Below are 14,593 nucleotides of genomic sequence, written 5' to 3'. Positions count from 1 at the left end.
TTGTTGTGGTTCGCTGGCAACAGGTGCGGACGGCTGAGGTCTTGGAGAGTGAGGACTCAGGTGAGGGGCCTGCGTGGGAGGCAGGGATGGGGCCAGGACCCTCAGGGAGTGGAGTGCTGCCTTCGGAGATTGTGGAGGCTGGCAGCAATGAGGAAGAGGCCCCAGAGGAGCCTTTGCCCAATGCAGTTGCGCGCAGGGCTGCTCGAAGGAAAGAGCAGCTGCAGCAGCACGGGCGACTCAGGAGTAAGGCTGCCAGGTAATGGCCCCTCCCTGAGGAGATAAAAGCCAGCTGAGAACCAGGAGTTCTTTGCAGGAAGCAAAGAAGTTTGATACTCGAGCCTGGTGGACATTAGGAATATCTGAGTTGGTGTTTGGAGACTCTTTGCGTTGGAATTATTGCTTAGTAACTTTATCTGGTGTTTTTGGCAGCCTTGCAAAAACTTGGCAAGGCTCTTTCTTATCGGAGCTGATTGGTTTGAAGCAGCCTTTTACCCATGAAGGAACGGAATTAGTAAAGAATCATTAAAAGGTTGTGCTGTTGCCTTTGTCTCATGTTTGCTTCCTTGGAACCAAGTTCGGGTCAGAACACACGCGGACAAACTCACCTTCTCGGTACAACAACTCTTCCTTGGGCTTGGGATGCATCAGGGTGAACGGCAGCTCCACAGCCACATCGCTGGAAAGAAAGACGAAAAGTGAGGCAGCCATTTTGGATATGGCCAGCACCAGCCTCCTTCCTCGGGGGAATGGCCTCTTCTCAAGACTTGGAGCCAGGGGTGAAATGCTACCAGTTCGGCCCGGTTCAACTGAACCGGTAGCAAAAATTGGCCGTCCCACCTGCCCCTGCGCTTTTCTGTTCTTTATTCTCTCAAGTGTCAACTCAAAAATATTTCTCTGGTCTTATAGAGTTGCCAGCGGAAAGGGAGTGTGTAAAGTAGTACATTCCTTAAATGTTTTCACAGATAATTTGCTAGGCAACCGAAGCTTCTGGCATGCAAGAGTATTACTGGACAGCATGATGGATGACTCTTGGCGAGGGATATGTCTGTTGTGGTTAGCCGGCAGCAGGTGAGGAGAGCGAGGACTCAGATGAGGGGCCAGGACCATTAGGGAGTGGACTGCTGCCTTCAGAGATTGTGGGGGCTGGCAGCAGCGATGAGGAGGTTCCCGAGGAGCCTGTGCCAAGTGCACGTGCGCGCAGGATTGCTCGCAGGAAAGAGCAGCTGCAACAGCACAGGCGACTCGGGAGTAAGGCTGCAAGGGAATGGCCGCTCCTTCAAGAAGATAAAAGCCAGCTGTGAAGCGGACATTCTTTGCAGGAAGCAAAGACGTTTTGAAACTCAGCCTTATGGACATTACAGTATCTTAAGTTGGTATTTGAAGACTCGTGTTGTCAACTATTTCTTATCTGTGATTCTTGGCAGTCTCGCAGAGTTTTGGCGAGATTTGTGCTTATCAAAGTTAATTAGTTTGCAGCAGCCCTTTAACTGGGGATTCGTAAGACTCATGAAAAGGTTTCTGTTTTCTTTGGTTATTATTTGTTTTATTGGAAAAGGGTTTGGGTCAGAACAGCGTCCCGTTGGAGAATATACACCCAAGGGGTAAGGGGAGACCAGGGGGTCAAGGGGGAAATGAATGATGTGCCTCGGAGTCGTCTGCACCCAGACAGCACCGGCATGTTCACTCCTAATAAATCTTCTTTAAACTCTGAAAGATGTGGCTAGAGACTCATGATTTGAATGGGGGAGAATGCCGGAGCCCTGACGCTCAGTGGATTGGCGTGGCAGAGCCTCAGCTGGTGTTTGGAAAGCTCGATGTGCGTGCGCGTGAAGTGCACAATCACCTATAGAAACCAATAGAATCTCACCACTGCCTGGAGATGCTGAGGATCTTGCCTGATCAAGGTTTCCCAAACTGGGTTTGTGGGGAATCCAAGTTGGCCCCAGTTTCCGGAAAGGCATTCAAAGAAACTTATCTTTTAAGGGAGGGAAAACTTGGCTTTTCTTGCTGTGAATGGTGTGAGATCCCGAGATTCTTTCTCCATGGGGGAATCGGAGAGGGAAGTTGCGGAAGCCATTTTGTTTTCAAATTTAATTTTTTTTAATGAAAGTGGGAGACTCTAGGGATCAGGAATCTCCAACCTTGGCCACTTTAAGCCTGGCGGACTTCAACTCCCAGAATTCCCCAGCCAGCAAAGCCTTACTTCTGCCATAGCTATATCAACTCAAGTTTCTAGTCCTTATTTCTAACACATAGCCTCCTTCACATGAAGGTTTCACTTTTGAGGGGATTAATTTATTACCCCTCCCAAAAGCATCTTTCCTGCTCCCCTAAACCTATCTTAAAGGTTACCTTGCTTTTAAGATCCTGCCTTACCTCTGCTACAGCTGTATCAACTCAAGTTTCTAGTCCTCATTTCTAACACACAGCCTCCTTCACATGAAGGTTTCGCTTGTGAAGGGATTATTCTCCTCCAGAGGACCAAGTTTTGACCCTGAAAGGGTGCTATTAAAACAATGTGTGTCAATAATTAGGATTTATTCTGATTATTTATGAGGGGTCCTGGGTGCTCTCTGAGATTGGTGGTTTTCTTACAGATGTTTGATAACCAAACTAGGGAACATCATCAGTGCTGTAGCAATGCAGTAACAGTATTAGTACCCCATCCCTTCTAGGTGAGGTATGGGATCAGGTCTCTGCATGCAAAGGCAAAGGGGTTCTGCAGAGGAGGTCAGAAAAGTCAAAATGGCTTCTCTGCTTAGCGACTGCAGCCGCAGCCGCATCCTTTCTGTGCAAAAAAACCTGGACTGTTTTGACTTTCCCCATGGATGCCCCTGGTGGAGGGGAGGTTGCACTGCATTTGATCAGCACAGGTAGATATGAAAGGTGTTACCTGGAGGCAAGATCTCCCAGCAAGCTGGCGTTGGAAGGAGAGGAGAGAAGAGAATTAGAACTCAACAGAACAGAACAGAATAGAATACTGTAGAATAGGAGAACAGAATTATAATTATCATTAATTATAATCATAATCATAATCATCAGAATTAGGAGAATAGGAGAATTATAATTAGAACAGAACAGAGAAATAGAATAGAATAGAATAGAATAGAATAGAATAGAATAGAATAGAATAGAATAGAATTCTTCATTGGCCAAGTGTGATTGGACACACAAGGAATTTGTCTTGGTGCAAATGATCTCAGTGCACATAAAAGAAAAGATACATTCGCCAAGAGTCAAGAATAATCAGGTACAACACTTAATAATAGTCATAGGGTGCAATGAGCAATCAAATCATACTAGAATAGAATAGAATTATAATTAGGACTAGAATAGGGAATAGAATAAAATAGAATAGAGCAGAGCAGAGCAGAGCAGAGCAGAGTAGAATAGAATAGAATTAGAATAGAATAGAATAGAATTATAATTAGAAATAGAATAGGGAATAGAATAGAATAGAATAGAATAGAATAGGGAATAGAATAGAATAGAATAGAATAGGGAATAGAATAGAATAGAATAGGGAATAGAATAGAATAGAATAGAATAGAATAGAATGAAATTATAATTAGAACTAGATTAGGGAATAGAATAGGGAATAGAATAAAATAGAGTAGAGTAGAGTAGAGTAGAGTAGAGTAGAATTAAAATAGAATTATAATTAGAACTAGAATAGAGAACAGAATAGGGGATAAAATAGAATAGAATTATAATTAGAACTAGAATAGGGAATAGAACGGAACAGAACAGAATTATAATTAGAACTAGACTAGGGAATAGAATAGAATTATAATTGGAACTAGACTAGGGAATAGAATAGGGAATAGAATAGAACAGAACAGAATTATAATTAGAACTAGAATATGGAATAGAACAGAACAGAACAGAATAGAAATATGGAATAAATAGAATTATAGAGTAGAATTATAGAACAGAACAGAACTAGATTTCTTTATTGGCCAGGTGTGATCGGACACAGAAGGGATTTGTCTCTGGTGCAGAAGCTCCCAGTGTACATATACACAGCAAGCAATAGGGGGGGGTCACAGGGTTAGGGTTAAGGGTTAGGAAATACCACAGAAATTTCAGGCTCCATTGCGGCCGTAAGACTGGACTCACCCTCCTCGCGAGACCACCAGCTTGGCTTTCACTTTGTAGGAGACGATAATGCCCAGAACTTCCTTGTTGGCGCCTTCTCTCAACCTGGGGGTGGAAAGAAAGATGACGGCGGTTAGTTCACACATGTTGACTGGGGGGATTCTGGGAGTTGAAGTCCATATGTGTTGGCTGGGGCAAGGGGTCTCCAACCTCGGCCACTTTAAGACTGGTAGACTTCAACTCCCAGAATTCCTCCTCCTGTCAGGTTAGCTCATGAATTCTGGGAGTTGAAGTCCACACGTCTTAAAGTGGCCGAGGTTGGACACCCCCTGGGCTAGGGGCATTTTGGGGGGGCCTCAGGGTGCATCTGTGCTCCATCTGAATCCACCCTCCCAACAGCCCCCCCTGAGGAAAAGGTCACTCACAGGGTGCTGGAAGCCAAATTGGTGTCTTCGTGTTTCAGCTTTCCGTCCAGAGCCAGTCCACGTTTTTCCCGGTTGTTGGCCAGGAAAGGCGTCAGGGTGTAGACTTTGCAGAAGGTGGAGCTGGGGGCCACCATATCGCTGCAGGGAAGGGGCAGAAGGGACCAGGGGACAGGGTGCACCATCAGGGCGTGGCGGAATAATACAAAAGCTTAGTGCTGCCCTTTGCGGCTTTTCATTTCTCAGCGGGAATTAACAATAAAATGGTTGCGGATTGTATAAAGTCTCCTGCCTTGGGAAGGGGGCTGGAGGAGAAGACCTCCAGGGTCCCTTCTAGCCTTAGGATTCTATGATCATTCTCTCTCGCTTTCTCTCCATCACCTACTTATTTATCTCTATACCTCTTCTGTCTGTCTGTCTGTCTGTCTGTCTGTCTATCTATCTATCTATCTATCTATCTATCTATCTATCTATCTATCTATCTATCATCATCTATCATTTATCTACCTATACTATCTCCTATTTATTTCTTTATTTTGTCTTTTTGTCTATCTATCTATCTATCTATCTATCTATCTATCTATCTATCTATCTATCTATCTATCTATCTATCTATCATCATCATCATCTATTATTTATCTACCTATACTATCTCCTATTTATTTCTTTATTCCTTTATTTTGTCTTTTTGTCTATCTATCTATCTATCTATCTATCTATCTATCTATCTATCATCATCATCATCTATCTATCTATCTATCTATCTATCTATCTATCTATCTATCTATCATCATCTATCATTTATCTACCTACACTCTCCTATTTATTTCTTTATTTTGTCTTTTTGTCTGTCTGTCTGTCTATCTATCTATCTATCTATCTATCTATCTATCTATCTATCTATCTATCTATCTACTATCTATCATTTATCTACCTATACTATCTCCTATTTATTTCTTTATTTTGTCTTTTTGTCTGTCTGTCTGTCTGTCTGTCTGTCTGTCTATCTATCTATCTATCTATCTATCTATCTATCTATCTATCTATCTATCTATCTATCTATCATATCTATCATTTATCTACCTATACTATCTCCTATTTATTTCTTTAGTCTTTTTGTCTATCTATCTATCTATCTATCTATCTATCTATCTATCTATCTATCTATCTATCTATCTATCTATCTATCTATCTCCATCCATCCATCATCCATCCATCCATCCATCCATCCATCCATCATCTATCCATCTATCATCTATCTATCACCTATCAAAAACTGTAAATTGCCACACAACTGGAATATTTTTTGTGGTTTGGAACCAATCTTTGGTCAGGGAGCGGGATCAGCCTATACAGGGTGGGCAGAAATGGACTCAGTTCAGATTCTAATTTGCACTTTCTAAACATACTCCAATCAAACTGCAGCTGTTTTTATTGTCTGGAGTTTTACAACGCACATTTCCAATTAAAAAAGAATGTGTTTGTGGGCATAAATATGCATATATCAGAGAAAGGAGCAAGCAGAGTGTTCCTTATTAGAGGAAAGTGCTCACAGAACAAAATCTTATGGGGAAAAAAAAAAAGCATAACAATTAGAAAAGGACAAGAAAGGTTTTTGCAGATTATTGCAAAAACAGCATGTGAGATGCTTAAGCCTGGAAAAATGCAAAGCAAGTTCTAATAAGTTATACCACACTATGCGTGTTGGGGAAGGAAGGATCAGTGAGAATGACACCATCACACAAAGGACACAAAGGACACCACTCATACTATTTGCTCCGTCCCATGACATCATCACATCAGGGCTGCTTTATGACCATCTCGACTTACAACCATAATTGTCTTAATTTTGGTTGCAACTTTGAAGACTACCTGTATGCAGTAATACTTCTCCATAGATCTTGTATGTCCTTGCATATGTGCCTATCGTTGTGTGTCTAATCACAAATTCTTTGTGTGTCTAATTACACTTGGACAATAAATAATATTCTATTCTATTCTATTCTATTCTATTCTATTCTATTCTATTCTATTCTATTCTATTCTATTCTATTCTATTCTATTTCTATTCTATTTCTATTCTCTATTCATTCCAATAGTCTATTCTATTCTATTCTATTCTATTCTATTCTATTCTGTTCTGTTCTGTTCTGTTCTGTTCTATTCTATTCTATTCTATTCTATTCTATTCTATTCTGATATTCTAGTCTATTCCTATTCCTATTCCTATTCCTATTCCTATTCCTATTTCTCTTCTCTTCTCGTCTCGTCTCGTCTCGTCTCGTCGTCTCGTCCTCGTCTCTTCTCTTCTCTCTATTCTATTCTATTCTATTCTATTCTATTCTATTCTATTCTATTCTATTCTATTCTATTCTCTTTCTCTTTCTATTCTATTCTATTCTATTCTATTCTATTCTATTCTATTCTATTCTATTCTATTCTATTCTATTCTATTCTATTCTATTCTATTCTATTCTATTCTATTCTGATATTCTAGTCTATTCCTATTCCTATTCCTATTCCTATTTCTCTTCTCTTCTCTTCTCGTCTCGTCTCGTCTCGTCTCGTCTCGTCTCGTCTCGTCTCTTCTCTTCTCTTCTCTTCTCTTCTCTATTCTATTCTATTCTATTCTATTCTATTCTATTCTCTATTCCTATTCCTATTCCTATTCTATTCTATTCTATTCTATTCTATTCTATTCTATTCTATTTCCACTTCCACTTCCACTCCACTCCAATTGGAAGCCGGAGCCCTCGGGCAGGCCTGGACAAGGCAGGGGCTGTGCCCGCCGGCTGGGTACTCACTCAGTTTCCTCCACGGCGACCGGGCACTTATACTGGGCAGTGTTGAACAGGCAGATGTCCGCATACTGGCGAACTGGAAAGCAAGCAGGAAGAGAGAGAGAGAGACACACAAACCTTTGGGGGGGGGGGCCGAGGGGTTCTGGGCCAGCTGACTGAGCAATGTCCACGGAGCTACCCTGAGCTATCAGGGAGGGGTGGTCAAAAAAGGCAAGATGGCAGCCTCGGTGATGTCATGGAAGTGCCCTTTGTTTTGAAAGAAAAATGGACGGAGCTTTGATTGCACCACTGTCTTATTTGCCTTATTTGGCCATACCCCAAGGACACCCCTCCTGGGACCAACGTCCTGAACCTCAGGAGATGAAGAATTTAAATGATGTAACATGAAAAATGGAGGGAGGAGATGAAAGAAAATATGGAATCAAATGGAAATCAAATTACTTTTTGTAACAGGAGGAGAGGAGAGGAGAAGGAGAGAGGGAAGGAAGGAAAGGGAGGGGAGGGAGGGAAGGGAAAGATAAAAGGGATAGAAAGGGTGGGGAGGGGAGGAAGAAAGGAAAGGAGAGAGGGAAGGGAAGGGTAGGGAAGAGGAGAAGAGAAGAGAGGAAGGAGAAAAGAGAAGAGAAGAGAGAAGAATGGCAAAGAAAAAGAATAGAAGAGAGGAGAAGAGAAGAGAGAAGGATGGAGAAGAGAAGAATGGAGACGAGAAGAGAAGAGAAGAGAAGAGAAGAGAAGAGAAGAGAGAAGGATGGAGAAGAGAAAGAGAATAAAAAGAGAAGGATGGAGAAGAGAAGAGAAGAGAAGAGAGAAGAATGGAGAAGAGAAGAGGAGAGAGAAGAATGGAGAAGAGAAGAATAAAAAGGGAAGAGAAGAGAGAAGAATGGAGAAGAAGGAGAATAGAAAAAGAGAGAATAGAGTAGAATAAAATACAATAGAGAAGAGAAGATAGAAGGATGGAGAAGAGAAGAGAAGAGAAGAGAAGAGAAGAGAAGAGAAGAGAAGAGAAGAGAGAGAAATGGAGAAGAATAGAGAAGAGAAGATAGAAGGATGGAGAAGAGAAGAAGGAGAAAAAAGAAGGGAAGGGAAGAGGAGAGAAGAGGAGAGGAGGGGAGAACTATCTAACTGGACAGACAGGTTTCATTTAATGGACTGTATATGTTTAAAAAGTGTAAAATACGTATGTATAAACAAATTGCATGTAAAAACAGGACCCTCCTCGCTGATTCCCAAGTCCCATCTGATCATTGGTTCAGATCAAGGTCTTGGACTCAAAGTTCTCTGGACTTTATATCCTTCCCTCCCTCTCTCTTCCTGCCCTTCTCTTCAGGGACCCAAAGGGCAAAAGAGCTTTTGATGGCCTCGTGCCATCCACCAGACTCCCAATCCAGGACAATTAAGCCCCCATTCCCACCCACAACTCTGCAAAACCTTTCGCTGTCCCACCCTGGAGGGTCTTGGGTAGAAGAGCCAACCTTCTCCTCTCCCTGAGGCCCCCACCAGAGTCCGAAACGTCTGAATCAGGGCTGGGATTCTACCGGTTCGCACCTATTCGCTAGAACCGGTTGTTAACATTCTAAGCAGTTCGGAGAACTGGTTGTTAGAAGAAATTACAGGGCTAATCCTGTAAGGAAGGCAGGAAGGAAACATTCTGGTGTTGCTGACAGAAACTGCCTCTCCGTTAACCCTTATTACATTCTTGGCAGGACTAGACTTCCTGTCTCAGGAACTTTTCTGGAGTTTTTTCCCCCTCCTTTGCTGGTACTTTGCTTGTGTGGAGTGACCCTTCAAAGTTACAATGGCACTGAAAAAAGTGATTTATGACCCTTTTTCACACTTACGACTGTTGCAGCATCCCCACAGTCATGAGAGGCCAGGCGAGGAGATGCATGCCTCAATGTGAGTGATGTTGAGTTGGCCACACCCAGCCAGTAACATGACCACCAAGCCACGCCCACCAACTAAGCCACGCCCACAGAACCAGTTGTTAAAAAATGTGAATCCCACCCCTGGTCTGAATACCTGAGATTTTAATTTTCTTGACCATCTTGTTGGTGTTGTTGGTCACGTGGACGTTAACGTTGATGGGTTCTCCATGATAATAGATCTGTGGGGAGACAAGCCACAGATGGAGAAGGCCTTCAAGGGGAATCTACTTGGAAGGAATTCTCCTTCAGGATCTCCAATCATGGAACACCCTTTTGTAGGGCTCCCCAATTCCACCCAGATCTTCTGAGACCCCCAGCCCCCGAAAATAGGTTGCCCCAGCCAGTACAAGCCTGGTATCTGTTCTGACCCAAACCTTGTTCCAAGGAAACAAACACAAAATGGAGGTAACAGCAAAACCTTTTCATGATTCTTTACGAATTCCGTTCCTTCCCGGTTAAAAGGCTGTTTCAAACTCATTGTCTCTGATAAGAACGAGCCTTGCCAAGGTTGTGCAAGGCTGCCAAGAACACTCGATAAAGTTGCCAAGAAATAGTTCCAACACAAAGAGTCTCCAAACACAAACTAAGAGAGTTCAAATGTCCACAAGGCTTGAGTGCAAAAACGTCTTTGCTTCCTGCAAAGAACTCCAGTTTCTCAGCTGGCTTTTATCTCTTAAGGGAGGGTTCACTACCCTGCAGCCTTACTCCTGAGTCGCCTGTGCTGCTGCAGCTGCTCTTTCCTTCGAGCAGCCCTGCGCGCACACACACTGGGCACAGGCTCCTCGGGGGTCTCTTCCTCACTGCTGCCGGCCTCCACAATCTCCGAAGGCAGCACTCCACCCCCTGATGGTCCTCACTCCATCCCTGCCTCCCACGCAGGCCCCTCACCCGAGTCCTCGCTCTCCGAAACCTCAGCCATCTGCACCTGCTGCTGGTGAACCACAACACAGACATATGCAGTTCCTGCAACCATTCTTCATATCTTTTATGCGTTCAGTCCCCTGATCATCTATGTTGCTCTTAACAGATTTAACAGATAATCAGAGTTGGAAGGGACCTTGTAGGTCATCTAGTCCAACCCCCCACCCAAGCAGGAGACCCCACACCATTTCTGACAGATGGGAATCCAATCTCTTCTTGAAAGCCTCCAGGGATGAAGCTCCCACAACTTCTGAAGGCAACTTCTGTTCCATGGGTTGGTTGTTCCCACTGTCAGAAAGTTTCTCCTTATTTCCAGGTTGAATCTCTCTGTTGACTCATAGAACATTCCTATGCCTGTTTTAGTAGTTGCCATAAAAAGGGGGGGAAGAGGAGGAAGGAAATATGGGAGAGCAGTGCAGCAATTTGTAAGCGAAAGTACATTCCAAGTCTTATCTTAAAAAGATTGTAACTAAACTACCAGAGCTTTTGCCCAGGGATATATTTAATTGGAGAACATGATTGATGACACACAGCCTGTGAAGATGCTCAATTGGAGAATCTGATTTATGACACACCCAGGGGGGAAAGAGGGGAAACAGGGTCACAGGGGACTGGAAATGATGTAGGCCAGAGTTGGCTTCATACAGGGCAGTGCCAGGATGTTTCCTCTAATGAATCTTTGGAAGTTTTTTGAAGTTTGGCTCGAGAATCACAATTTAATTTGGGTGATCGCTGGAATCCTGACTCCTTGATCCGTTTCCATCCATTATTCCTTGTCTGGCCTTCAGGTGCCTTGGAAAATAGCTTGACCCCCTTTATCTCTCTGTGGCAACCCCTCCCTCAAATACTAGAAGACTGCTGCCCTCCTGTCTCCCCTGGTCCTTCTCTTCCCTAGACTAGCCAGGCCCAGTTCCTGCAACCGTCCATCGTAGGTTTGAGCCTTCAGTCCCCTCATCATCCTGGTTGCTCTTCTCTGCACTCTTTCCAGAGTCTCAACATCACAAATCCATAAACTCTGCTAGGGCTGTCGATCTAGATCAGGAATCAAGACCGGTCTACATTGTTGGAGGACGTTCCATCATATTGGACCACGACCGGATCTTCTCACTTGCCTGGTGGCCCACCATGAACCCCCCAAGAGATGTCGCCCAACTCAAGTACCTCTTTATCCAGTGATGCTTCTAAATGGAGGGGCTTGTCGGACATGAGGAATTGCCTGGTGGTCTCAGCCATGGGCTGCGGGCCAGGCCGCTCGGGCGCATACTGGACTTTGCGGATGACCAGGCGCACAGAGTTCCTGCAGCAGCAATTGGGGATAAGACAGACAATCTCACAACACGACACATTACCCGGGCCAGTGGTGGCTAACGTTTTTGGGCTCCTGGGCCAAAAATTGTGCGCGTGCTTACGTGCTCGCACTCGTGTGCCAGCACCCACAAGGCAATGAGCGCGCCCCCAAGCCCCCTATGCATGCGTGCACAATCCTCACCTACCCACCCACCCACCCCTCCCCCTTACTTGCACTGAGCCTCACAGCTGATTTTTGGCTAGTTTGAGGCCTTTTTGGCCTCCCAGAGGCTTGAGGAAGGCTCCTGCAGGCTTTGCAGGCCGAAAACTAGGCCCGTTTCGTCATTTCTGGTATTTTTGGAAAAACAGGAAGTGACGAAACAGGCCTAGTTTTCGGCCTGCAAAGCCTGCAGGAGCCTTCCTCAAGCCTGTGGGAGGCTGAAAACGAGCCTAGTTTTCGGCCTGCAAAGCCTGCAGAAGCCTTCCTCAAGCCTGTGGGAGGCTGAAAAAAGGCCTCAAACTAGCCAAAAATCAGCTGTGAGGCGCGCACATGCGCAGTGAGGTAAGTTTGCCTGCAGCTTGCGTGCCGGCACAAATGGCTGTGCATGCCATCATAGACCCAGGCTGTTTCTAGGACTACAGCTCTTGGGACTACAGGACCCAGAATTCCCCAAATGGGACATACAGTATACAGGGAATTCTCGACTTAACGACCGCAATGGAGCCCCAAAATTTCCAGAGCTCCATCCGTTTTGTCGTATGGCACGTCGCCCTGGCCAACTTGCCATAGGGCAATTCAATACGGAATAACTCAGGAGAGGGACTACTAAATTGCTGAAGTTTTTGTCTTGCTTTAGGGTTGAACTTCCTAAGGTTAGAAGAGCTCGAGGCTCTCTCTCTCTCTCTCTCTCTCTCTGTGTGTGTGTGTGTGTGTGTGTGTGTGTGTGTGTGTGCTGCAATTCACTTGTCCCTCTCTTGAGTTATCCTGCCTTGAATTGTTATTTATTGGGTGTCAAACTGGAAGAAAAACAACTTAAAGAAACAATGATTGCACGGGCAAAAAACTTTGGATATGTTATAGAATTGGAAAAGTGGCAGAAACTATGGGATAGGAACTATAAATTGACAATATCGACAGCATATAAGGAGAACTTGTATAAGATGTTTTATAAATTTTTAAAGATAAATCAACGAAATGTTGGAAATGTCACCAAACACCGGGAACATATTATCATATGTGGTGGACTTGCACAGAGGCGAAAAGGTATTGGACTAAAATACACACCTGGTTGGAAAAAATGATTAAACAACATATAGATCTGAAACCTGAAATATTCCTATTAGGAATGGTACCAGAAGGTTACTGTAAAGAAAAGATTTATTTAATTATACATGTACTAACAGCGGCTAGGATTGTATTTGCCCAAAATTGGAAAAGTGATAAAATACCGATAAGAGGGAAAAATAAATGAAAAAAAAAATTTGAATGTGCAGAAATGAATAGATTAACACTAGAAACACTAGAAATTAAAGAAAAAGAAGAAACTGAATATTACACGGTATGGAATATGTTTTATCAATGGATAGAGAACAGAACAAGCTAAAAAATTCCACCCAGGCTTTTTACAATTTTGTAAACAACAAACTAAAAGACTCAAGTTCCATCCCACCCCTGAAAGGACCTAATGGCAAAGACTGCAACGACGACACCATTAAAGCCAACATCTTTAACACATTCTTCGGCTCAGTATTTGTAAACAGCAATGAATCATGCCCAGTATTTCCTAGCCGTACCACAGATAACAACAATGATCTAATACATATCGATTTCACAGAAGACAATGTTGAAAAAGCACTACGCAATCTAAAACCATCTCTATCTATTGGACCAGGATGGAATATGTGCCTACTTCTTAAGAAAGCTATCCACTGCCATAGCCAAACCTCTAAGCATAATCTTTGAAAAATCTTTCAGGACCAGCTCCTTACCTAACCTATGGTCACAAGCCACAGTCATCCCCATCTTCAAAAAGGGAGACCCAAGCCTAGTCGAAAATTACAGACCAATCTCCTTATGCTGCGTCACCTGTAAAGTCATGGAATCAATTATTAACCAATCCATCATCCTCCACTTAGAGACAAATAACCTACTCTCCAATAAACAATTTGGTTTCAGAAAAAAACTATCCCGTAATCTGCAACTCTTACACTGCAAAAACATATGGACGACACAACTCGACCAAGGCAAAGCAATAGACGCAATCTACATAGACTTCTGTAAAGCCTTTGATTCAGTGGTACACGACAAACTACTCCTAAAACCAAAATCTTACAGTATCACTGGACAACTGCATAACTGGATAGAAGCATTCCTGTCAAACAGACAACAAATGGTCAAAATTGGGAGCGTCCTCTCAAATTCTGTACCTGTCAACAGTGGTGTCCCCCAAGGCAGTGTTCTAGGACCAACTCTCTTCATACTCTACATAAATGACCTCTGTGATCATATTAAGAGCAATTGCATTCTCTTCGCTGATTATGTAAAGCTATTCAACACCACAGACAATACTACTACCCTCCAAAAAGACCTTGACTATGTATCAGAATGGTCAAACAAATGGCAACTTCAAATCTCAACAAATAAATGCTCTGTCCTACATATTGGCAAAAAAAACAGAAAATAAAATACAAGCTAAATAGTCAAGACCTTGTTGATGATCCAAACTCTGTCAAGGATCTTGGAGTACTCATCTCTAATGATCTAAGTACTAGAACCCACTGTAACGACATAGCCAAAAAGGCATTAAGAGTTGTTAATCTAATTCTACATAGCTTTTTCTCTGGTAATATCACACTACTAACTAGAGCATACAAAACATTTGCTAGACCAATACTCGAATACAGCTCATCAGTCTGGAACCCACATTACGTATTTGATATTAGCACAGTTGAGAAAGTCCAGAAATATTTCACAAGAAGAGTTCTCCACTCCTCTACTCGTAGAATACCTTATGCCACCAGACTTGAAACTCTAGACCTAGAAAACCTAGAACTATGCCGACTTTGGTCTGATCTAAGTATAGTATATAAAATCATACATTGCAATGTCCTACCTGTCAATGAATACTTCAGCTTCAAC

At 43.2% G+C, this 14,593-nt stretch overlaps 1 protein-coding gene across 2 annotated transcripts in view; it reads right to left on the bottom strand.

Annotated features, from left to right (window-relative positions):
* The window catches only part of ARRB1 (arrestin beta 1), a 73,874-nt gene that overhangs the window by 1,937 nt on the left and 57,344 nt on the right, over positions 1-14,593 (bottom strand). The window contains exons 8-14 of one of the 2 annotated variants that reach the window (XM_087965945.1): positions 11,329-11,464; positions 9,341-9,425; positions 7,325-7,397; positions 4,524-4,661; positions 4,120-4,203; positions 2,894-2,917; positions 606-676 (exon numbers count right to left, since the gene is read on the bottom strand). In XM_087965945.1, coding sequence (XP_087822071.1) covers positions 606-676; positions 2,894-2,917; positions 4,120-4,203; positions 4,524-4,661; positions 7,325-7,397; positions 9,341-9,425; positions 11,329-11,464 — 611 coding nt within the window. The remainder of the gene's footprint in view (positions 1-605; positions 677-2,893; positions 2,918-4,119; positions 4,204-4,523; positions 4,662-7,324; positions 7,398-9,340; positions 9,426-11,328; positions 11,465-14,593) is intronic. The other variant, XM_087965946.1, reaches the window with a different exon arrangement.

This window comes from Notechis scutatus, chromosome 5 (genome assembly GCF_049901735.1).
Source record: "Notechis scutatus isolate UNSWTSFEM ecotype Mainland chromosome 5, rNotScu1.2, whole genome shotgun sequence".
Lineage (NCBI taxonomy): Eukaryota > Metazoa > Chordata > Lepidosauria > Squamata > Elapidae > Notechis > Notechis scutatus.
The sequence above is the reverse complement of the archived record's forward strand: the minus strand, read 5'-3'. Positions and strand labels throughout refer to the sequence as shown.